The sequence below is a fragment of the Tachypleus tridentatus genome, chromosome 7 (genome assembly GCF_004210375.1).
Source record: "Tachypleus tridentatus isolate NWPU-2018 chromosome 7, ASM421037v1, whole genome shotgun sequence".
NCBI classification, from domain to species: Eukaryota; Metazoa; Arthropoda; class Merostomata; order Xiphosura; family Limulidae; genus Tachypleus; species Tachypleus tridentatus.
Window position 1 is genome coordinate 164092135 of NC_134831.1, and position 26844 is coordinate 164118978.

The 26844-nt window shown below is 32.8% G+C and overlaps 1 protein-coding gene across 8 annotated transcripts in view; it reads left to right on the forward strand.

Annotated features, from left to right (window-relative positions):
- Positions 1-26844, forward strand: part of LOC143257089 (phosphatidylinositol 3-kinase regulatory subunit alpha-like) — a 72883-nt gene that overhangs the window by 25030 nt on the left and 21009 nt on the right. For 5 of the 8 annotated variants that reach the window (XR_013031677.1, XM_076515303.1, XM_076515299.1 and 2 more), the window contains 10 exons: positions 6496-6630; positions 9117-9197; positions 9835-9889; positions 13287-13364; positions 13548-13637; positions 15423-15536; positions 16528-16602; positions 17274-17402; positions 18782-18989; positions 21052-21152. Coding sequence is in view for 7 of the 8 variants with exons in the window: in XM_076515303.1 (XP_076371418.1) it covers positions 6496-6630; positions 9117-9197; positions 9835-9889; positions 13287-13364; positions 13548-13637; positions 15423-15536; positions 16528-16602; positions 17274-17402; positions 18782-18989; positions 21052-21152 (1066 nt within the window). In the remaining variant the exon portion in view is untranslated. Of the gene's footprint in view, positions 1-3456; positions 3651-6495; positions 6631-9116; positions 9198-9834; positions 9890-13286; positions 13365-13547; positions 13638-15422; positions 15537-16527; positions 16603-17273; positions 17403-18781; positions 18990-21051; positions 21153-26844 lie in introns of those variants that run through there. The other 3 variants (XM_076515302.1, XM_076515306.1, XM_076515300.1) reach the window with 3 other exon arrangements.

Sequence of the window (26844 nt, forward strand, 5' to 3'; positions counted from 1 at the left end):
ATTGACTGCACATTATAACGTCCCCACAGCTGAAAGGGCGAGTATGTTTGGTACGACGGGGATTCGAACCCGCGATCCTCAGATTACGAGTAGAACGCCTTAAACCACCTGGCCATGCCGGGCCTGAAAGCTGGTGAACCAAAAACGTTGGTGTTACCCTTCTCTAGACTTTTCGTGGTCTGGTGATTAAAGCACTCATATCGCAACTGAGGGTCGCAGGTTCGTATACCCGCCACTGAACATGCTCGCTATTTCAGCATTATAATGTAACAGTCAATCTCACTATTCGTTGGTAAACGTGCAGCCTGAGAGTTGTTGGTTGGTGGTGTTGACTGGTTGCCTTCCTTGTAATCTACCACTGCTAAATTAGGGACGACTAGCGCAGATAGCCCTCGTGTAGCTTTGCGTGAAATTAAAAACAAGCAAAACGCAGCAGGTCATATAATCGCAGTTTCGACCTGAGAAAACTACAGTATTAATTCTAAGGAGCCGTAAGAAGAAGCGAAGGAGTTATAATATTTCTAGGTTCGGTATAACAAAATCCATGTTGTTTTTGAACACTGGTTAAAGATTTGGTGATCTTCCATCACTCTGAGTATAATTTATTACAAAAGCTCTAGGATGGAAAATAATGTCAAAGCATAAGACTTCACTTCTGATGAATCGGAACACAGTTTCCAAACCACTTTACCCCTGGTGGCCCAACGATAATCTCTAAGGCTTATAGCGTTAAAAAAAATCGGTTTTCCATACCCTGTTTGGCACTATTTTTTTTTATTTTTTTTTTTTGGGTGGTGGTGGTGGGGTGACCTAAGACTGAAATCATGAATTTTTGTGCATGTAGTGCAAAAGGACATAATGGAACATTTGTGCTATATTTTCCATGGGAATCGAATTCCAAATTTTAGCTTTACAAATTATAAGGCTTTGCGCTCATCGCTAAGGTAGCAGCGAAAAAGTCGTAAAGAAACCTATTTTCTTGTTATAATTTGTTTGATCCATGGGTATCAAGTTTCCATTTGTTAAAAATAGCTGTATTAAGAGAACGGAGGGGAATCGATTACGTTAATTCATTTCATAATGATATAAAACAGAATTATAATTATTATCTAAAAATAAAACTCAAATTGAATGAAATCGCATCTTGGGATCAAGCTCGGGATTTAAAACACACAAGTTCATATTTGAAGAGAATCATTAGTAGTCACTATAATAGTTTTTCACACACAAAAAAGTCGCAAAATAAAAGTGCCTCTTTGGGGATCTCCTTGAAGAAAACGAAGAGATAATGCTATTCGCCATATATTCAGTAGTACTGAAATAAGATTATAATTTTTGTAATGGTATATTTTACAAAAACAAATATATTAAACACATTATAAATTAATTTTGAGCTTAGCTTCCGGGTAGTGAAACCTAACTAGATAAGAATAGAAATATAATTTTGTAAAATATGCACGTATATTTGTGTTGCAAAATTTCACTGTACTTTTTTTTTTCTGTGTAAAATTGCGATTGTAGTCACGAATTAAACAATAGATTCTAGCTTTAATCATGTAGCCAGTTAGAACACACAAAATGTAGGAGCAGTTAATTAAAATATAATAATTAGAACATACACAGCCATCAAAGCAAAGTAACTTACGAAAATTTTGCCCCAGTAGCACATCAGAACGTCTGGTTATTTGCAAAACTATAAATCCCCCCTCACAGTGGCACAAACAAATGAAAAATCTGATACGTTCAAAAAACATAGTGTCACAGACATAACTGTAAGTTAATACATCAACTCAATTACTTGGAGTTCAACTTTTTTTAGTTTATAAAATTATTTTTGGAATTTGCAGTTAGGGTTAACGATGCGTGAATGAGCCAAAATTAAACGCTTTAACATTATATAACAACATTAAAATCAAAAGTAATTGTGATTAAATGACTTTGTGTGATTTATCAAATAAATATGATTTTGATTTTTAGCATTACAATTATACAAAAGTGGACGTCGACACGTTTAGATTATATTTAAGGTTATGAAAACTAAAATGTAGTATTAAAGTTCGGTTCAGTATTTGGTCGTTGATACTCAAATATAACGTACTCTTAATATTTTAAAATAACAAGCTATCTATATTTTAGTTAATACATTACACATACAGAACTTTCATTAATATTAACATGATAAATGTCACGTACCAGTAGTTCTGTCAACATCACTGGTGTACAGCTTCAAACAAAAATATATATAACGAATAACTGGTTTGTTTGTTTTTTAAATTTCGCGCAAAGCTACTCGATGGCTGTCTGCACTAGCCGCCCCTAATTTAGCAGTGTAAGACTAGAGGGAAGGCAGCTAGTCATCACCACCCACCGCCAACTCTTGGGCTACTCTTTTACCAACGAATAGTTGGATTGACCGTAACATTATAACGCCCCCACGGATGAAATGGCGAGCATGTTTGGTATGACCGGGATTCGAACCCGCGACCCACTGATTACGAGTCGAACGCCTTAACACGTTTGGCCATGCCGGGCCGTATAACTGGTTGAAATCACTAAAAAAGAAGTTAAATAAATAATTTTAAACAACCTTTAGCAAAATACCTGACTATGAAAGATAATATAATTTTTTAAGAATGATTAAAAATCAGATTTTCAAAGCTGTCTATTTTGGTAATAAAAAATTCTCTTGTTATTATCAAATAAATTTTAAGGACTTTTGTTTGTAATTAAGCACAAAACTACAAAATGTGTTTTTTGTGCTGTTCCCGCCATGCGTTACCCACTGATACAGCGATAAGTCAATGCTAAAATCAGGGGTTCGATTTCCCTCGGTGGACTCAGCAGATGGCCCAATGTGGCTCTGTTATAAGAAAAAAACACACACACACTCCCATCATGCGTATCAAAACCTCGATTCTAACATTGTAGGCCCAGCATAGCCAGGTGGTTAAGGCACTCGACTCGTAATCTGAGGGTCGCGGGTTCGAATCCCCCTCACACCAAACATGCTCGCCCTTTCAGCTGTGGGAGCGTTATAATGTGACGGTCAGTCCTACTATTCGTGGGTGAAAGAGTAGCCCTAGAGTTGGCGGTGGGTGGTGATGACTAGCTGCCTTCCCCCTAGTGGTACAGTGGTGTGTTTGTGGACTTACAGTGTTAGTTAGTTTATTCTGAATTTCGCGCAAAGCTACTCGAGAGCTACCTACGATAGCCGTCCCTAATTATCATTAGCCGTCCCTAATTAGCCGTCCTAGTTATCAGATAATGATGTTGAACAAGGTTGTAGTGTATAAAAAATAGACAGGTTTTAAAATTTAGTGAGGTTTGTATATTATTAATAATTTGAAATTCCAGTTGTTTGCCTTCCTGCTTCTACACGCATGACTACGTATTACTCCAACCTGGAAAGGGTTAATACCATTTGCCAAGTCACTAGCAGAAACCAGTTGTAGGTGTCGCTGCTATAATAGGGATCATTGATCTTGGAAATATCTGGTATCACGAGAAGGATTGGAGATAAGTTAGAAAGTTAAAAATGTTAAGTTATTACCGCAATAAAAATTATCATAGATATAAACAGGAACTACATAACCTGATAGTTAATATGTTAGCAGTGAAACTACATGCATTATGACGTCTAACGTTAGATGGTAATTATCATGTGTATTTTACGTTTACCCTAATCCAAGTAAATTTTGATTTGTTTTTAAAAAGGGAAATCCTGCAAAATATACATAAAGTAGAAAGATTTCCCTTATCAAAAAAACTGCATAAATATTCTAAATAAAGAATTCGTTAAAAGTACTTTTTATTTTGTTGTATGTTATTTGCATATGTTAAACTTCTTTTAAGTGTACTTGTTCAGGTTAATACCGAGAAATTGATGTTTGATTCCTATGACAGTAACATTTGTAAAGCTTTACAAGAATTAAAACTGCGATATTGATAGTATTAAGGAGAGAAACCCAAACTTCTAGGAATAAAGATACCATAAACTGATTGTTGTTCTATGGTAATTTTCATAAGTAGCTTGCAAATCTCGACTTTTATTAGGGACAATAGTTTATTTTATAGTCTCATTACTGAACACATTTGAAATCCATATTGATAAGTTGATTAAATATTTAGCAAGTTTGGTTTCACAAGTCACGTTAACTTTAGTAATTTGAAATAGAAGTCTGATTTAACAGTGAACTAAGTGTGATTGGAGTGTATATAGATGTTGTAACTGTTAGATCAACCTGTAAGTGTGAACTATGTCAGAAATATGTAGAATTTTGCTAAAGTTTATATATCTCGTCAAGAGTATCAGTTACATTAGACCTGGTTATTAGCATTACACCTTTCAAGTGTAATTGACACCAATATCGATTAATATAACTGTGTTTGTGAGTGATAAGAAGAATAAAAACCAGAAGTAGAAATTGTGTTTTTGAATTCACATAATTTAAAATATTAGGATAAACTGATTAAAACTAAACTGATTAAAAATAATGTACAAATTAATGTTTAAGGCTGACATAAATTATTTAAAAAACTTAATTGGTTACTATAATCTTTTATGAAAGACATTATCATTTTATGTTATTGTTTGGCTTGTTATTTTAATTGAAAATTGAGTGTAAATATTTTCTTATTTTGCAAACTTTATGCCTGGATGGTTACTAAGTCATGTTGGTTACTGATTAGATTTCAGAAGATAATAAGAGTGAAACAGACAGTATATTAGTCTATATGGTTTGTCTTGTGAAAAAAGTTGATTTAATTTTTCATTAGTCATAAATTGTTGGTGAGGTTTGAACATTATTTCTAACACAGGCTTAAAACAATTTATGATAGTGTACATGTGTTTAAACTTTTAAATTATAGAAACATTAAAGGTGGAAATAAACTAATTTATTATAGATTAAGTGGACTGGATTTTGAATTATTTTCATCAGATAATTTTTTTTAAAAACCTGCTAACAAAAAATAACTACATCATTATGTATAAATATCTGACAAATTAACTTGTGTAACTTTTTATCCTGAACAAAAATCTCTGTGGCTATTTTGTCTCCATACTCTACTTAGTGGGCATGAGCATAAACACCATGTTGTCATCAGTTCTACTAGATGGGGTGAATTTATTCTTGTTCAGGGTTATCAGTTTGTGCCAGAAATTAGTATAAAGATCATGAAGAAAGGTTGAACTTTATAATAGACAGTGACACAATTGAAGAAGATAGATCAAAAGATGGACTATGTTTTACACAACATTGAAAAATGGTATGATTGCAAATCACAATAAAGCTAATCCACTCCAATAATGGCTATTGTCAAAATTTATGCAAAACATTATATTTTGTTTTATGACTGAACAATCTAGGTTTAGTTTGTGGGTCTCCTATCAAATCAGTCGCCAATATTCATAAACACAAAACTGGAATTGTGTAAGAATTATTTTTTAATTAGACATTAAAAAAAAAGTGTAATAATAACCATGAGTTAATGAGTGAAAAAGAAATCAGACCATCAGTTTTAGGTGCTGTTATGATTATGTAGCATGTGCTCATTTATTTACATACTACCTGCACTGCTTCTCAGTGACATTTCTGTTTATCCACTTATAACCTATGAGGGATGAAACAGCATTTCTCATTGATCTTTTATTACATTTGAGACCTATACTTCTAGGAACTGTCTTGTAACTCATTCTTTGAAAGTAGTCTGTACGTAGAATAGTTGTTTTTTGGGGCTCCCATGTCCTGCATATCTTGTTCCTTCCACAGCTTCATCTTTGGTATATCTAAAGAAACTTTTACCTGTTTTTTAACTGTCATTATACCACACTGCACAACTTTAAGGCATATTTGCAAACAAAAGTAACAAACCATGCAACAACAAGAGGTGTAACAAGAACTATTAAGTTGTATTGATGTCTTGAGCTGACCTTTGCTCATTGTTGCCAAGTAAAAACTTCAAAATTTTACACCCATGTAATTAAAAGTAATCATTGATTTTTATTTGATAAATATATATTGTGCAAGATAATTTGAATCTGTTTAAACACTGGTCTTACAGTACATGCTAACATGAAACATTTCAGTTGTAATATTTGAAGTTAAATATAATTTCACAAAATGTGCTTATAAGTTTGTGTGCTTGTATACAAAGGTTTTTAGATGCTAATACTTAAACTACAACTAGAAGTGTATTATTATTCAACCTTTTATCTGCTAAAGAGAAACATGGTAAGAATTGTTTTGATTTTGAATTTCATTTTAAAATGCCTATATGCATCTAAGTAGAATAAATGCCACTTAAAGCAATTAGAAACATGGTTTGAAATATTCAGTTCTACAGCTCTATGTAGAATTACTTTTGTAGTATTACATTGTATACACTCATATTTCACTGTATTAAACAGAATATGTTTTTCTTGTATTCTGTGGTGAGATTATTATTCTAGAGGTTGTTGTACAAGTCTGTTACATATAGGCTTATTTCTTTTAGCCGGCCATTCCTTGGTCACCAGCTAATGTTACAGAATGGATGGCTGCCTTAAACCTTTATCACTATGCTGAGACCTTTGGGTTTAAAAACATCAGAGGGTCAGACCTGTTCTTGTTGGATAAAGAGAAATTATTTGTAAGTCAATATATTTTAGAGGTTTTGCTTTTGAGATAAAAGTACAGCTGTTTGCACGATGCACCTCGCTTTTTACTATATGGTAGAAGAATGCATACAGATACTTTATGTAGTTAGTAGTAGATAAGTAAGTAAAACTCAAAGCCAGCTAATATAATTTAAATATTAACAAGCATTCCCTTAAATTCCATTTACTGCATTAACCAGGTCCAAAGGTCAACCACCCTATTTGAAAAATAAAACTGTTTAAACTGAAGATGACACTTAACCTGCCAAAATGTATATTTGTGTCATCTCGTCCTACTGTTCTCATTGATCATCAAGAATGAGGAAAGATGATGCATTAAAGTTATCAAGTTTCTTAGTTCTACTTCTCAAAATCTGTAAGTTATGAAATTCATTTTTCTAAATTTAAAATTTTAGAAGTTGTGTAAGCTAAAACTTTAGTGAATCTTACTGATTTACTGTTATATCTGATGCTTCACAGCTACTTTAGTGGGTAACCAGCTACAAAATGTTAACACATCTGGATACACAAAAATTTTGGATAATATTCTGTACTACTGATCTAGTTAGACTGATGAAAATTTATATAGATCAAAACTGTAGGACGTGACTGGTTTTAACAGTGTTAGCTAATATTTTGTACTTCTAATTATGGAGATAGAATAATAAAATTTTTATTTACAACATGAAAACTACTAAAAAGTGAAATATATTAAATAAAAACTATTTGACTATAGTTTTAGAAGTCAGCCAAAATGGATTGAGTAATAATATAAATGACCTTCACTGACTGAATGTTAAGTGTGATGGCTTTTAACACTAAAACTGGGTGTGGTTAACTATGGTGAGTTGAGAATAGATAGCCCATTTTGTAGCCTTGCACTTAACAACAAAAAAATCAGATAAATTTCACGGTGCTCAAGGTAAGATTCATGTCTGCATAAACGCATATTTTTTACTTAAAATGCATCAGAAATAATAGTTTTGTGTACCAAATATACATAGTGTTTTTATTTTGTGTACCATTCGTGTATATGTTCATATTTGCTACTTCTAAGACAAAAAATTGTATTTATAATAAACACAAAGCATGAGAGGTCATAATTGGTCAGTTATATCATGATTACTGGCTGGTGATTACCTGTTGTTTGGAGTTCTTTTTGAACTAAAAGTAATACCTAAGTTTGTCAGTCAATGTCAACTGTGTATTTTCAGTATTGAACTTGCACTATAATTGGTGGTCCTTAACAGCATGTTCATATGGAAATAAGAGTAATTTCATGGTTAATACAACATGATGGTTCCAAAACTAAATGTATTTGGTAATGAAAAACTTACTGAAACCTGAAAATATGCATTAGGTTTTCATTCTCTACATGGTAGTTTATTTCAAGGAGTAAAATACTTAGTATGTTAATAGCTTATCTGGAACAATGATTTTATGTGTTTCATTCCATTTTTTAATTTTGTACAACTGAAAGTATTTTCTGTTTCAAATTAAATCATGGAAAATGTTAATTATTTTATCATTTCACAAAAACTTTAAAACTGATGCTTAAATCCTCAAATAAAAAAACAGTTTTTCTTGAAGATTGAATAGCTTACTTGCATATTTAGGTATTTTAGTAAAATTTATAGAAATATTAAAAATCTATTCTTTTGTTTGAGAGATTATATTTTATATGAACCATTTCTTTTGTACTTTGTGTTAATCTTTCAGTTTAACAGCTAGACATAGAAGTCTTATTTTTCTACTTTAACATTTACCTCTTTTTCTGGAGATAAGTTGAAGTATTTGTGTCTCAGAACATTGTGTCACATTTACTGATAAGGAGAGAACAACGTTTCAACCTTCCTAGGTCATCTTTACCTGAAGTAAAAGTGTTAATACACATACCAGCTGTTCTAAGGTACATTTTTATTTCAAGGGCATTTCTTGTCATCAAGAACAAGTTGGAGCATTGTTTTTGAAAATCTTGAAAATTGTTTGTATAAACTTCAAAGTGACTGGTTAACTAATCTAGAACACTGGCAACTATTAGTCTTTGAAGTGGTTTCAGTTCATCATAACTAACTTGCTGAACTGTGGTATTTTGTGAAAACAAAGAAAAACTGACAGAATATTTTATAATCATAGTAGTTGTGGTTATACTTGCATTTTAATGGTATGTGACAGTTTGTTGGCTGGAGAGTCAGTGTTGTGTATTGATAAGTTTGGTAAATGCTGATCTTGGATGTTAATAACCTTTGCTGAGGTTTATTTTTTTCAAATTTTAATAATTATAAGATTCACAAATGAAGAAATATAATCCAAAGGGAATGTTTTACAAATAATATTTTTATTTAGCACTGAAAAAAAACTATTAGTATATTTATTTGCTTGCACAATGTAAATTGTAGAATAACTTGCAAATTGAAAATATATAACAATATTGCATTGTATGTAATAGCTGTAATTTTTCTGTGTTTTTTCTCTCCAGAATATGGGTGTTCAAGATGAATTTCATCAAAATGCAATACTTGCTTGTATAGACAAACTTTGTAGAGCTAAGAAAGAAGTTGTGAGTATGAAACCTGTCTGATTATCTGCAGAAGTACTTTTTTGTAACTTACTGTTTTGTAGTTTAAGAGATGTACTCAAAAAAAAATATGAAATTAGTTTTGTGTGAAAATGAAAGAACTGATAACTCAAAAACACTATTTTTATATTAACAAATAGATTTTTTTGGAGTAAAATATTAATCTTTTAAATAGTGTATTATATCACAAGAAACAGAAACACGGGAGTTGTTCTTAGTTAATACTTAAAGTCTTGTGTTAGTGAACAACAACAAAATTGGAACCTGTTAGTAATTTCATTTATGAAATATATTGTTAAGAAAATAGTGAAACCAAAGAATTTAAATGAATGAATCTACTTCTATTTTTATCAAGCATATTTAATAGCCAGTATCAGTGAATCAACTGAATATCACTGGACAATGTATTTTGGCAATTTAATATAATGAGAACTGGTGGATTTAAATCTAACAAGCTTCTCTGGATCATAAAATGTGTATAATTAGATTGTTTTTTCACCTTTTTTGAATCTTTTTATCCTTCTTAGTGAGAATAGCACATAATGCCATATTAAAATGTTTTGTTGTTTTTTTCAAGAATTATGTTGGTGTTGAAATAGTTTATTTTTTATTTTAATAGAGTTCTGTGGATAATTTCCAGGACTTTTCTGATATCTTTTGTAGTGACAGTTATGGTAAGTGTGACTTGCCTATAGTTCTTTTAACTGTTGCAATATATGTATGCATATTTATGTGTGACTATCTATGTTGTTTAATATAATATTTTGTCTTTTTTTCTGTAATTTCACTTTTATCCTATTTTTTGTTTCATCCTGATTGATTATCAATAAGTTTATAGAAAGTAAACAGATCTTTTGAAAATAATAATTATAATCACATGTCAAGCCAAGAATAAAGAAATGCAAAATCTTAAACCTAATAATTATTAAGTTTGTCCCTTGACCTTTTCTTATTTAATTACATTCTAGTATACTTGTAGAAAATTAACCTTAGAAATGGAAAAAATAATGAAATAAAGGAGCTTCAACTTTGAATATCATATTTGTCCATTATGCAAACAGATTTAAGTATGACTTATTGTTAAGGTCTCATATACATGTTTCCATACTTTTCTTGGTTTCCATCAAAATATAATTTATTATTCTTGTGTGATAATTAGATCAGATAGGTGTCAGGATGACATGATTAATATATATTTAATAGAAATTACAACTACTGTAATTTTAAATTTAGAAAAATCACACAAATACACCAAATAAATTTTATAAAACACACTGCATAATATGTACTTTTATTCTTTTCTCTTCTTGTTTTACTGGTAAGTTACAGAGAATTCTTTTGATCATGTCTCATTTAGTAATAACATTCTTTTTTGGGTAGTGAGGCGTGGGTTTGGACATGTGGTAGAACTTTGGATTTCAGAGCTGGTCAATCAGCTTCAAATCTGTGCACCTCAAAAACTGTTTGCATAACAAAAATGACAGTCAGTCTTATAGCATGGATAGCAAAGTGCTACTGACTGGTTGTTTTCTATTCTGATCAGTCAGTCAGTAGTTTGAACTTGGGGATGGTGGCAATTACCAAATAATAAATATTTTTGTATTATAAATTAAGTAATTCCTGACAGAGAGAAATTCAATAATTTCATTACTTGTAGATTTGTTTTTCAAGGAAACTTTAATGTGCACATTAATACTCTTTTGTTTTAACAACATACATTTTTAGGGGCCATTTTCTTTTACTTTTGGAAGTATTCTGGATACTTGGATGTTAAAATTAAAGTCAAAAGTTGTACAGTTGTCAACTTTTCCAAATTGTTTCTTGTTTTCCCACAATTCTGAAGCAGTATATAAGAAACTCTTTTTCACAAATCCCTAACATTTTTCATAATATTTTTGCATCATTTACTGTACTTTCTGAATCTAACTAAGTCTACATGATCCCTTTCATACAAATGAATTTCTGTTGCTTTAAAATATGAATTACAATTTTCAGGAATGCTTAAGTAATTAAAGGTTTCCAAATATGTTTTGTTCTTGAATGTTCTAAACTTTGATCACACTCACATGATCTCCTAGTGTCAAGAATCTCAAGAAACCATAAATTACTGTTAAATTTGCAGTTTAATCTGTACTGATATAACTAAAACTCTTCTGTCCAATCATTTTTAGCTGTGGGTTTTAGCTGTTTTCAAAGTTCAGCAGTGTTAGTAATTATTCAGACCAAATATTGTAAAATCATGAAAGGGATTGCACTGAAGAGCTGACACAGAGAGAAAATTAAGTATGAAAAAAGGCATGAATCATTATATTTTCAAGAAATGATAATTTCTTATTTTGTACTTTGGAGTGGACAGAAAAATTATAAACAGTTGTTCATCTTTTTTATGATTAACAATATGAGTGTCAGTGTTGCTATATATACATATCAGTTGATATGTATATCCATGATGTCAGAAAAACACTAAGGTAAATAAGTCTTGATACAAAATAATAAGAACCCTATAGCCCAAGTGCTTTCAAAAGCACTAAGGTTATAGTTGATATGTATATGTTATTAATTTTTACCTCAATGTTATATCATTTAACATAAAAATGCCAAATAAAGATCCTTCACTGATGTTTTCAAAAGAAGTTCAGACTTGACCATTTTTAGAAATCTGAAAAAAAATATTTCTATTTGTGATAGAGATGCTGAAATCATGAAATTTCGTATGAAGTTAGGTCAGGTATGAGTCATAATAAAATTTGAACTGAAATATAATAATTCCATCAGCAGGTTAGAGATTTCAAAATAACTGAAGATTCCAATAAATTAAAATTAACTTCTGGACAATTTTTACCACAAATATTATGCTTGTTGGTTCCATTGCTTCATCAGCTTTTGGCATATAACATGCTGTAACATATTTGTACAGTGACTGATTTATTGGTGTAATAATTTATAAAAATTCTGGCACCAGTACTGATGTGTGGCTGATTTTCTTTGGAGTTATTCATAGAATAAAAAGGGATGAACTGTCAAGCTGAAGTTCTGCACTTGTGTCGTTTTAACACTAAAAGAAAATCATACTTGCATTATAAGAGCAATGGTTGAATCCTACTGGTTAGGTTGACAAGTGTAGCTCAAGAGTTGGAGGTAGGGCAACTTTCACTAAGTCTATAACTTCAAAATTAGAAATGGCTAACACAAATAACCTTGTGTGTAGTTTAACATGAATTTCTACAAACTAAAAACAAACTAATTCTAAGAATTTGATACAATTCAGTTGAATTGCAAAACAGAAAACTTTTAAATGTTGCAAAATTATCTTTTTCTTGAAATTTGCAAATATTTAATAATGAAAATTAATATCTGCATATACTTCTTTGTCTGGTTATTACCAGTCTGTTCAGTGAGGTGCTTTGTAGATCTGAGTTACTTATAATGTTATTCATAAATTGGAAGTGAAACTTGTTAAATTAATTTATGTATTTATTAATTTAGTAATTATTGTATTTGTAGTTCCATTGACTATAATTTGGATGTGTAAAGTATTCTGTTTTGTATCTGCTGGATTGTTAGTTGGTGAAGATCAAATAAAACTGAGTTTGTGAAACATCCTTTTCTATTTAGTTTCCTTTATCAGTTAAGTTTTAGCAGTCCTGTTCATAAAAATATAAAATTATTTGTTGTAACTTTGTTCTGTAATGCAGATTTATTTGTTAACATATTGAAAAATAACAATTTATATATCACAACTATGGAGAAAACTTTCAACTGTTGGGATAGTTGGACAGCATACCTGCATGTCTTTTATTGCCAGTAGCGATGGGGTTTGGGTGGGGGGATAAATGGCTATTTTCCAACTCAGAAAAATGATAATAAAGAGGTTTCAGGTTTTTTGTAAGGTATTATACAAGAATTGCTAAAAGTTTAATCAATAGGGGGCCAAAAGTTGGAAAATTTTCATTACAAACAGACACATGGCTGCTTTATAGTATAGATGTTGACATTCAAGGTTTAAAGTGAAATTCCTAGGTTTCTATAATAATTGTGAGTGCTTAAAGATTTCTGTTATATTATTTCTAGTGTCACCACAGGTTACGTATGAAGACAAGTGTCATGTATGTGTGAAAGGAGTTGTTAATCATGAACTCGTATGTCAAGGTTAGCAACTTTTGAAATGGAAGCTTTTATATGTTGGGCTTAATTTGTGGCCTTTCTGAAATTAGATGAAAATTTCATTTAATGACTGAACTAGTATGTATAATGTGTTTTAGTAAAAGTTTTATGCATTGAATTATAAACTGTGCTAGATGTATGTGTTGAATTTTATCTATATGGTTTCAGAATGTGGGTGTCATAAAACATGTCATGCAACTGGGTTGCCACTTTCTCAGACATCCAAACACCAGAAGAGTCAACTATCCTTTCCATCTCGTTAGTATCTCAGTGTTTACTATAATTTGAGTTTTTATAATTAAGAGCTGAAGAAAGTGATAGTGGATATAGTAATTTTGTAATTAGTAAGTTAACAACATCATAGATGCTTTGTCAATATGGTAGACTACTAAGGAAGTATTTGTAATTGCAAATGTGTGCCTATTTTTTACTTAGTTCAGATTTCTGATACATGAGTTATGTTATCAATCAACACACATCTCATTACTCACAGTGCAAAATGTACATTAACATATATCAAGCTATACTTGTGTCTAGTGATCTAGAAACACTGACATTATACAATATTGATATCAATGGAGATATCTGTGTCCTTTTTCTCAGTAGGATATTGTTCCTGTAGTAGCCCATTATCCAGATTTGAAAAAAACATACATTGCTCACTTGTTGAGGGATTGTATTATGTACATTTATAAGCACTTTTTTTAACTTTCGAGTTTGAATTACTAATTATTAAGATTGGATACCAGAGGTGCCACAGTTACAAAGTAACTATATTTGAGTACCTTTTTTCACTATCTACTTTTAAAAAAGTGTACATGTTGTCAAATACATTTATTGTAACTTAAGTAACTTTTAGGTAAATTGCTTGTACTTTTACTAAACTACCTTTTATTTTAAAATTTCATCACTATTCTCAGAACACAAGTTTGTGGCAGGCAGTCAAAACGATAGGTTTGCATGGAAACTGGAATCAGCCAATCTTGTGCACTGCTTACATCAATAGGTTTGCTATCTCCCTAGCAGCTAGCCAAGTCATGAGCGTCACTTTTATCCCGCAGTGGCTCGTATGTACAGGGTGTTCAACATCATTTCTGTTGAAGATAATATCAATCCTTGGCCATTTCTTCTTAAATTAATGAAAATTAAACACATTATAAATAATTCTGTGTCCTTGTAATGTATGCTGTGTTTTGTGACTAGACCTCTTTGACTAGCAACATACATGTATAATGTATTTAGGAAACATGTATAAACATTTATCTCATTCTTTTTTGATGGACTACTTATTAGGAGCAATTCTATGGTTTTAAAATACCAACAAAAAACTTTCTTTGCACTTCAGATTGTGAGTCAATATGTTTTATACGTTAAGAAATTTTCTGATAACAGTGACTTAAAAACTAGTAAAGGTGTTTATCAGAACTAAATTTCTGTATCATATACATTACCTCAAGCCATTATTTAAAACAGTTATGTTTAAACTTTTCATTTTTAGATTTTTGAGCTACTTTAAATTAACTGTGAACACATCATTATGAAATCATATAAACTACTTTAGTCATTGACATTTGATTATGAAATTGTTTGAGTTTTAGTTGTGTATTTATTATGTAAAATAAGACAAAGAATCAGCTTACAAACTAAATGTATAGTTTCTGATAACTATTTGTCACTTTCTTTTGACTTCAAAATTCTGGAAAAGTGAAGAATTTCAACATTTATTTTACTTAGAGGTGAAACACAGTGTCAACCATGTGATGACTTTTCTGTGTGTTCAGATCACTAAATGATCTATTAATTGGAGATTGCTCCAAGTTTTGAAAACATTGTAATAATAATTTAAAAGTAGCCCCAAATTACTTGTTCATAGGTAATATTGAGGGCTCACAATTTGAAGATTCAGGGTTTGATCCCTGCATTTGCTAGAGTATAGATTTTCTCTTAAAGAAACAAATTGTTTTTTTAAAAAATCATAACTATGAATTAGTTCATTTTTTTGTTTGTTTGTTTACCATCTCTGTAATTCTTTAAATCATTTAGCCAAGGTGTTTGGAGAGGATCTTACAACATCTTTTGATACAACCAAGTTATCAGCCCCAAAAGTAGTTTTACTGTGTCTTCAGGAAATAGAAGAACAAGGAAAATGCAACAATAGTGAGAGAGTGTTTGCTCAAAAGATGTTTTATATAACATTTTCAGTATTTGAAATAATTATACAATGGAAGTATTTATATAAGAATGCACTGCATATATACAGTTAATTTCTGTATTTTTACAGGGTTTTAAATTGATAGCTAACTTTTTGTATGAGTGCACTTTTGGGCATATCCTTAAAAAGGAAGGCATACAACTATCTAATACTTTTAAAATGGATCATTTTACACTAAATAATACGTGAAGAGTAATAAAATTACATTAGAAGGAGTTAACCATTTGTATTTCATCACCGTGGTGAATAGATGGTCTGTACATTTTTAAAAAATACACAATTTCAGTAACTGTCAGACATTGGAAGTTGAACTACTGCATGTCAGTGTCTGGAGTATAATAAGCCCTGGCCAGAATCTGTTAGTTTTAATTTACTGTGAAGTTAACTAACAAAAACAGTCTTGTTGCAATCTTGAATTTAAATATCTGTAGATTATAATTAGAATTAGATTTACAGAACTCTTAGATGAAAAATGTTTACAATTAAATCAAAAAATGCATCTAAAGTAACAGTATAGGCTGAGTGTTGTTAATTATAGTGAGTATTTATCATGGTGGACTCATTTTGTTTTATAATGTATGCTTGCTGATCTAACACAAAAAATGTTTTTACAGTAAACACTTAGTCATAGTTTGTTGTTAACAATAAGTCTGGTGAACACATTTTCTCTTGTATCACCACATCTAGCATTGAAGAATTCGAGTTTCAGAGAATTTTTTGTAAGAAACTACACTTTGTTCATTAGATATTGAAATTAAGGTTTTAATAACTAGATTCCAACTGTCAGTGTTAAAAACTAAATACTTGTGATTTTATAGTGTAAGGTATACAACCTTGTTGAATTGTTAGTCTTGTAATTGTTAGGATATTAAAAGGTTAGTTTTTATTCTTCTTTTGCATTATTTCATCCACTGTTATCATTTTTTTTTTCAATAGGTATTGATTTGTACAAAGTATTTATGTGTCCTTCATCTGAAGCTGTGAATGAACTAAAAAATAAATTCATTAAAGGTATGTCATTTTGTTGTAGTTTATTAATTTTGTTTTAGGTTTTTACTGTTCACACGTAGCAACAGAAATAACTATTAAATCCAAACTAAAACCAGTAGATAAACAAACACCAACTTTCTGATGGTTTTGAAATATATTTTGCTAAACCATTACCAAAGGGTCGTAGCACAGTCAGGTGGTAGGTGGCTCGACTCATAATCTGAGGATCACAGGTTTGAATCCCTGTTACGTCAAACATACTTGCCCTTTCAGCCATGGGGGAGTTATAATGTGCTGGTCAATTCTACTATTTGATGGCAGAAGAGTATCCCAAAAGTTGGCAGTGGGTGATGATGACTGTATCTGCCTTCCCTCTAGTCTTACACTGCTGAATTAGAGATGGCTAGCACAGATAGCCCTCGAGTAGCTTTGTGAGCAATACACAAAACAAACCATTACTGAGAAGTAGTAAGAATACATGATATTCTTCTTTCCCACTCTTTTGACTTGTGGTGTATTAAATCAAAGCTACAGCAATTTACTGCCAAACCTTAGGCTTAGTTTGTAACAAGTATATGAACTGTATAATTGTCAGTTAAACTCTCAGTAAAAAGCATTTTTTCAATCATTGCATTTATCTGTTATGTATTGTTACACTTTTATATTTTAATGTTTTGACTGTTTTTATTCAGATATGAACAATGTAGATCTTCAGAATTATGACCTTGGTTGTGTCGCTGGTGTTTTAAAGAGATACCTCCATGAGTTGCCAAACCCTGTAATACCTGTAGAAAGCTACAAAACATTTTTGAAAGCTTCTAGTAAGTCTACTTGACTTTTTACTGCCAACAACTTGTTTCTAAATTGTATAAGAAGATTTATTCCTCTGTAGTAGTTAGAAGATGACTGCTAACTCTAATCTTATATGTCCCTAAAGATTGTCACAACTGTTCAGAATACACCAGTTCACCAAGGCTCACTAACAATATCAAAAATATAACCATTATTTAATTAACATGTAACATTACTTACTCAAAAATATGTAATTAAAAAAGAAAGCAGTAGGATTGCCTCATAGTTTTCTAAAATGTTTAAAAAATTTTATCACCTCTATAATCTTGATATAATTATTTTATTTAGAGCTTTGTCTGCGTAAAATAAAATCTAACTAGCTGTCTTGAAGAGCCATTATATTGCAGTTTAGGTAACATTACATGAAATTCTTTAATTTTTTTTAAAATCAAGTTTATGTAATCATTCCAAATTCTTTTAGTGGAAGTTGCTTTTGATCCACATATAATTACTTTTGTGGTGTTCATTAACCCTGATAACAACTCCTAAAAGGGTCAGAAGCTACTTCCATGCAAAGAATTTGTACTGCACATACAAATGTTCTAAAAAAGTTTTTTGAAGAATTTTCATTCACAATCTTTTTTGTATTAAGTAAGAGTAGTGGAATGGCAATAAAATGTTATCACTTTAGCATTGTGATCAGTGAAGAAACTTCATCAGTTATGATGATACTTGCGTGTTTTAAAAACTACAAAACATATTTATTAGCCATTACTTTAGTATCTGATTTGAAATTTCATGCACTTCCAAGGATATTAACTGTAGAGTTAATGGGGTTCATCTGAAACCTCTGTAATCACACACATGTAACCTGTTGGACCGGACATAGCCTGGTGGTCAGGGATTTTACGGGTCTTGTGTGTAATTGCCATAAAATTACACTTCTCATTTTGGGACCATAAGTGCACTAAACAATAGTAGAGTGACAGGAAATCTTACTGTTCTATTAGAGAAGTCCAAGAGCTTGGAGCAAGTGGGGTGGACTAGCTGTCTTTCCTGTAGTCCGTGAGATCAGAACTGGGGATGGATAGCCCAGATATCCAAGAACAACAAACAAATCTGAACTGTTTATGCACTAAATTCCTTGTGGACCCATTTTATTAGTTACAAAGTCTAATAATCTATAAGCCACATAGAAAGTTTAAACAAAAATTATATAAATATTTCAATCATTTCCATTAACTACTACTTGGGTTTCCTATGTTGCTTCTTGAACATAGAGCAAAGGTTTCAAAAAAATAACTGTCTTATGCATTTCCTCTCATATTATAAATAAGGAATGATGATTATTGTGCTCTCCCTCAGTTAAATGTATGTATCTTGTTTCATCTGTTTCTTTTTCATATAGAAATAAGAAATGATGTCCTGTGTGCTCTTCACCTCAGTCAGTTAGTACAACAGCTTCCTGTTCACCATAAGTTTACTCTTCAAACTTTAATGTCATTCTTCTGTCGAATCTGTTGGTTACAACACATTCGGGGAATCAGGGAATCGCCTAGTATGCTGGTTACAATGATATATCACCTGTTTCTACGTCCACCATTGAAACATACTATGTAAGTGTTTTCCTTTTCATGCTCAGTTTGAAATTAAAACTGTAGAATTCATTATTTGTCAAAATGCATAACTTATCTTTGAGACAGAAACTAACCATAGTGTTTTACCTACTCTATTTAAATGTTTGTCAGAAATTATTATTTCTAAAAGTTATTGGTTATTGAATGAAATGAAAGATTTTACCAAATAACAGCACACCTAAACATATTTAATATCCAGTTGGTGGTTTCCAGATGCAACAAGAAGCCCTACTATGATGTTTGTATATTTTAGTTTGAAGTTCATACACTAGTTGTTTTGTTTTTTTTATTGCTAAGTTACTAATATACAACATTTAATTAATGTACCTGTTAGGTATCTGTGGGAATTACTGTGGACATTAGTTTATATAGTTTAGTTTTAATGGAGATCTCTAGTAAAGTAGTACAGTGGTGGTTTCCTTTTCATTATCTTTCTTATCTTCTTATTAACATAGGATTATGTCAAAACCGTTTTTGTAGTCTTTTCAAATAAAAAGCCATTAGGTTAAGTAACAGTTTTCCTGGGAATGTTTGTGTAAGATAGGAAAGCTCTACATGTTAACACAGCTGAGAACTCTTAACATTATTGTAAATTGAAGGTTTTTTTAAAGGGATTCTTCCTCATAGAGCATGTAGTTAACTCCTACAAATGTATTGTGTGTTCTTTTACCACCTACAGGGATATTTTCCATGTTTTTCATCTCCTTCAGATTGTTTACTTATTTTCCATCTTCTGCCGATATATTTTACACGTTTATTTCCTACAGTAGTATTCTGCATCTTTTTACTTCCTGTATGTTCTCAGTGGTCCAAGAATAGTGTAGTTATTTGTGTTTGTGTGTTTGCACATGTGTGTGTGTGTATTTTTTCTTTCTTCTTCTTCTTCTTCCAAACTGAAGGTTTCTTGTATACAGAGTTAAGTATATTAAAACAATTTTGAAAATGCAAATCGGCCAACTCTGTGAAAATCACAATCATTTTAGCGATATAATGGAATAACATATCAAAACTACATCTTGACATGTTTTAGCATTTCATAGTAATATAATATCATAGAAAATTTATTACTTTCAGTAAAGGTGTGCAACAAACAGCCTCTTCTGACATAAAGTATTCATACACTTAAATCATAAATGTGTGCTCAGATCAGGGATTTAGAATTTCCAAAGTGACAGTATCTCTTGTACTTAATAATATTGGAATAGAAAGGAATAAAGATCAACTTGGGGCACATGAATCATCCAGATAGAAGTGCTCAACAAGCTGTACCTCCACAAGTCATGATAAGCAATATTGGGCATTTTTTAACAGGTGAGAATCCACAAACATAAAGGTTAGTGTTAGAAGCCATACATGTGACCCAGGCAAAAGTATGCTGCATAATCAGGGGGTCTACATCTGGAAACAAAGACAATTTTCAGTCATACTTCTCATTCAACTGTTGCATACCTCAAATAGCTGGAAAATTAAATGAGTGTCAATGCTTTTCCTTATGAAGACACTTTTCAGGTAGCCAGATGCAGTGTATTGATTTCTTTGTGATTAAGCTGTTCAATTGGACACTGAGAAACTATCACTCTCATGAAAGTCTGACAGTAAAACCTTTTGGAGTTAAAACTATGCAGCAGGGTATTGTAAAGATGTATGGTGATCGAAGAGAGAATGATTGAATGTGGCAACACAGAGGCGGGGCTCCAAAATCATTTTGATATAATGTACTCAACATTTATAGGTGTATCATACAAATGCATACATCTTATTTCTGAATTTTTTATCAGCTTCAAGTTTTGCATTGGTAGTACATCAAGCATTTAATTATTTTATCTCATTTTATTTTGTATATTTTGTGCCTTTTAGATCAAGTTAGAGTTTTCCCACTGATTTTGAGAGATGAATGATATACCTTTGTGTACCAATTTCCATCAAGATTTCAAGTATTTTATGTGTGTATGTGTCTACATGTATGCAGTGAATTTTTAAAGAATGTGATTTTTGCCTCATAAACTGTTGTAATTACCTATCCTTTATTTGTATATTTCAGACAACTGGTGCTCAGCATAGAAGCACACATTCGTATAGTAGAGTTATTGTTACTCAAGTGTGACTGGGGTGAGAAAATGCCAGTTTTTGATCCAGCTCCAGGTATTGTAATAAAAAATCAAATAAATTTCTAATACAGTACTTCCCTCCTTTCACAAGATTAGCTATTCTTGTTCATTGCTGCCCCCAATGGGCAAACTTTTTTTATGCATTCCATAAGAGTTCCGTATCTGTCATGTAAATCATGATGCATGTGCGCCTCTACTGAACTATCACTTCTAATTTGGCATTGCTTGTGCTCAGACATTTATTCTTTTTTTTACCTGATTTCAGTTTGAGATACAGTTTACCCACTTTCCTCTAGAATTACCTTAATTCTTCCTTGCTGTTTTTGCCCCTTTTTATTTACATTCACCTTTTTCTCAACTCTTGAAGCATGAATTCTGAAGTTACAGTCCAACACTTCATGTGTCTCAACTTAAACAGGCACTTTATTTCAAACCTCAGGTGTGGAAGTTTTAACAGGAGACTTATCAATGTTTGTTTGTAGGGAGATTGAATGTTTCATGGGTCAACCTCTATCTCCAGACATTGCCCTACTTCCTGTTGAACTTGTTCAGGCTGACAAAGACTTTGATCACCTGTTACCACTTCACTTTACCGTATTTTTCCATACAGCTCAGTTAAGCTTTCCATGTTTGTTTGTTGTTTTTTTTACTTTTTTGTTTCTCAGGTATATGAAGTTTTATCCCTCATCCCTGTTTCTTATGACCCACATCCTTTCTTGCTACATGAACATTCTTCCCAACCCTCTTTGGCTTTTACCCCCTTCCACTGACATTTCCATTGTTCCATGCTAAACAATTTACCTCCCACTTAAATGATGGTGTTAGCATGCCTTGTTCCCCACAAGCTTACTTATTATCAAGAAGACTGTCCTTATTTTGACCAGCAACTGTTGGGTTCTGTTTTACCTGTTTTTGGGGTATGCCCAGAATTTCCTATCAGTTTAATCCACACTCAATTTTCCCACCTACATATTACCCTCATGACTCTTTTGCAGTATATTTCCACTTTTCATCTCCTGAGTCTTTTCACATAAATCCTGAAGAGTTTTCTTGGTACATCCTCACTCTCTTTACCTCCACACTTGTTTATTTGTTATGTTCGTCTTGCTTTATATACATGGTTTTTCTGTGGTGAGGACCTTCTTGGTTGAGATGGTGTCTTATCGAAGGCCTATTTACATGTGCCTTATCTCCAGGACTTATAAATGGCCCTGTTTTTATGATGTTTTGTCTTTTATATTATCCTGGAATCTTTGGAATCTTGAGTGGTATTGGTCTAACAACACTCTATTGTTTTCTATTTGGTAGCCCATTTGGCTCAGTCTGAGCCAAGTGTAACACTTATTAGTTTCCTGTCTTTTCTCTACCAAGCCCTTACCTGCCCCCCTTCTGGAGGTGCCACAGCTTGTTGTTTTCCTTAGCAACACACATCACATTGCCAATGGTATTAATGACTGTCCAGTGGCTCTGATCCAACAGGAGCTTGACTTGCAGCCTTTCTCTATCAATGGCCCTCTTTCATCAATAATGTTTTAGTTCTTCAAGGTTTGTTGGAAGGATTTGAGATCCCATTTATTGCCATCCCTCCCTTGTCTCCTGTGCTTGTTTCCCTCTCTCCACCTCAAGCTCTCGTTGTTTGTCAACATCTGTCAGAGGTAGTTTAGGACCTTCTCACTCAACAGACTGTTGAACCTGTTCTCCATCATTTACCAGGTTTTTACTTCTGGCTAGTTGTTATTCCCAAGAAAACCAGAGGCTGGAAGCCTGTCATTGATGTCTTGCCTCAGTCACTTTGTTCAACTTCCCTATTTTACACTCTTGGGAGCATTTTCTCCAGATTTATGGATGACCAAGATGAAATCACCAATGCTCACCTGCATATTCCCATCTCAGCACTCTCATCCATATCTTTGGTTCATCCATCATAGGATAGTGTACTAGTTTCACACGCTATCCTTTTGGCTTGCTTCTGCACCTTACATTTATTGTGTAGTGGTCAGAGCTATTGCTCTTCATGTCCTGGGGTTATGTTTCAATTACTACATGAGTGACTGGCTTTACATGGCCCTACCTGGAGTTGGTCAGTCATACTTGTCAACTCCTTCAAGTGGCTGCTTGGGTTAATCAAATTGGAGAAGTCCTACCCAATATCTTGTCTATTTGGGTGTCTTTTTCAAAATTTACCTTAGTTATGCCTGTCCTTCTTCTCTCAGACATTCATGGAATTATTAGTTTGCTGCACCCTGTCTGCTCCTTTACTTTCTGCATGCAATCTTCTCTCGCTTTTAGGGAATGTGGTTTTTATGACACCACTGGTCTCCCTAGGTTGTGCACATATGTGTTCTCTCCAGAGAACTCTGCATGATCAGTGGAACTTTGCTTGGGATCCCTTGTTTGTTTTTGTTACACCTTCTCTTTCCCTAGTGGATGATATACTTTGTTGATTGGTTGAGACTTCCCACTTCTTCTGCTCCTTCACTTTCTGCATGCAATTTTCTATTGCTTTTAGGAAATGTGGTTTTCATGACACCACTAGTCTTCCTAGGTTGTGCACATGTGTTCTCTCCAGAGAACCTGGCATGATCAGTGGAACTTTGCTTGGGATTCCTTGTTTGTTTGTGTTACACCTCCTCTTTCCCTAGTGGATGATATACTTTGTTGATTGGATGAGACTTCCCACTTCCTCCTCCTAGTCCAGATTTGCATTTATTTATTGATGCATCCCTTCAGGACTGGGGTGCATGGGTTGATCACCAGGAAGCTTTGAGTCATTTGTCTGTCAAGGATCAGCCATTACTTATCTGGCGATTTTTCATTTTGACAATTTCAATCACCTAGCTGGCACATGGTCAAGATCCCTCTGTTTTCGTACATTGGATCTCCTCTATTTGGCCAACATGTACCACATTTTGATTAATCATGTGTCATATATATAGGGTGCTTTCAGTCTTGTGACAGATTGTCTTTTCTCCCCACAACAAGATTTATCCAATAGAATAGTCTGTTGATCCTATTGTTTTTCAGTGATTTGGCATATGGTTGGATTTTTCTCAGATTAGTGCATTTTGCCATGTCCTGAAACACAAACTTGACCCTCTTTTGGTCCCTAGTACCTCATCCTCAGGCTTTGGCTGTCAATGCCTTCAGCCAGAATTGGTCCAACATGCCTATATGTTTATTTGTCTATTTGATTGCTTCATCAGATGGATTCCCTAATCCATGTCAAGTACTTCTTATAGCTTCCTATTGGCCTTCTCAACATTGGTTTCCTCATTTGCACCAACTCCAATAATTCCATTCTGTATAGCTTTCCTTGTTCCTCATCCTTCTTTGTTGACTCTAGTCAGTGTATCTACATTCCACAGTTCACATCCTTGATCTTTATTCCTGGCTTTTGTCTGGTCCATGGTGAAAAGATCATGTTATTGCCATCACATAGCTTTCCATTTGACTCAGTTCATACATCCTTTTTCTATGGAGGTATATAAATAGAAATGGAATTTTCGTCACACATGGTCCCATGCTTATGGATTTTCACCTACTGTGGCCAGTGTGTCCAAGTTTCTGACATAGCTTTTCAACCAGGGTTTCTCAGTCTCCTCAGTTTTGGGTTGTTGAGCAGCCTTGTCCCATACCTATGGTCTTTCCATCCCATGGCTTTGCCATGCTTACTGTTGAGATGGGGTGTTTCACAAGGTTGTTTGAAGGTGAATAAACTTCTGATCTTTGCTTCATGAATTTGTTTGTTCTGGACCATACCATCCATGGACTTCATGGATAAAGCAGAAGGGAATAGCTGTCCATACCTACCATAGGCTTTCATGAGCACCCATTGCACTGTCAAAGGTGATGACGTTCTTTTAGGTTCTCCCACACATTCTCACCCCCTTTCTTCAAGTGGAGTATGTGAGTCCTTACCACTTACCAATTTCAAGTTGGTGGGATAGTTGAGTATGGAGACATCCTGTGAAATGTGTTCCACACAAAAATGACAATACCATTCAGTATTGAGTAGTGCTGCAGTGTTCTGCTGGTGAAGATGACGTGCTATCCTCCAATACACATTATACAATTACTGCAAAGTGAAACATCAAAGTGCAGTTCACCCCTTTGACTGAAAGTCCTCATCCTATCCCTGAGCAGTTGTTGGTACCCCCATCTGGGTTTTGGATTTAGAATAAGCCAATCAACACATGTCCTCAACCTGAAATATGTTTATATTCCTCTCTCAGTTGTGCTTCCCCTTTGTTGTGGGTCATAATAGGGGCCAGGGGGATTTGTTCCAGTTCAATTATTTTGCTCTCCCTTGTGTACCTTTGAGGATGTTATTACTTATCAGATGGTTGTGATTAGTTTTAGTATTGGGAGAAGTAGATTTAATTTACATGGACATTCTATTGACACTGGATATCAAGTTCCCAGAACAATATATTCCTTAACACATATGTCATGGCTTGGAGTTAGAGTGGTTTACTGTACCTTCCAGTCCCTTGAACTTGAGGTGGAGATGATATGGTCCTCATCCTACCCCCACTTAGATGTCAATACCAAGTAGTAGGGATTCTGGACATAGTTTACTTATAGAGTACGATTCATTATGCTCTAGTCTCTCTTCACCATAGTGCTTCGTTATTGTTTACCCACTTGTCTGCTTTATAGGATTAACTCATGTACGTCTATTTAAGGGTTTGGATATCTATCCTCCCTCAATTTCCTCCCACATGAATGTACTCCTATCCTCTGTTTTTGCCATTTTGCTCCATGCTTTATGTATAGGCAATGGGTATACTTGGTCAGAATTGCTGTTTTCCTATTCAGATCTTCCAGTCTGACTCTCATCTACAGAGATATCTTTTGTATGCTTTTGGAGGTTACATCTGTTCTTCCTTCATATTTTCCCTCCTCCTAATTAATACAAGGTTCTAGCTACTCTTGTGAGAGAAAGAAATTACTGTATAAAAAGTAATACTTTTCCTATACTGAAAATGTATTTCCAATGTGCACTTCCCTTTCTCACACTTCCCACCCTTCCTTCCCACACTCTTCCAGTATTTCTGTGTTCTGCCAAACTCCAAATGATAGTTTCGTAGAGACAGATAGAAGGAGTCATATTCATCATGTGAGTAAGCTGTGCTCCTGTTATTAGAGAAGTGACACAGGATGATTTACATGAGAGGCATGTCAGAGTCACTTGATTCCAATAGGGGGAGCAGTAGGCTTGTGGCATGCATAAAAGGTGTTTGCATATAGGTGGGCAGAAATGAACAATAATAACTAATCTTGTGAGAGGAGAGAAGTACCTGTTGGAAATACATTTTCAGCATTGGAAAATTATAACTGTTCCGATATCTTTTTTTGGGGTAAGAGATTTACTTATGAAATTGTTGAATTTCTAATATTTTAAAATGTAATTTTACTTCTGACTTCTTTATATTCCATGACAACTCATTTGTTAAACACCTCTATTTGATTTTAAAGATAAGATAATGAATTTGAAAAAAAAGTTATCTTTGTAACATTTCCTTTTAAAGTTAAAAGAGTACAAATCAAAACTACAAAGAGTACTTATACCTCTGACAATGCTAAAAAAATTTCAGAAAATCCCAAATTTATCTTTGAAAAATGGCAAATTACAATTTTTATTTTAAACATATCTTTAAAAAAATCATAATTCTGAACTAGTGATATGAATATAGATATAATCTTTATTAGTAAATTTTTGTGTA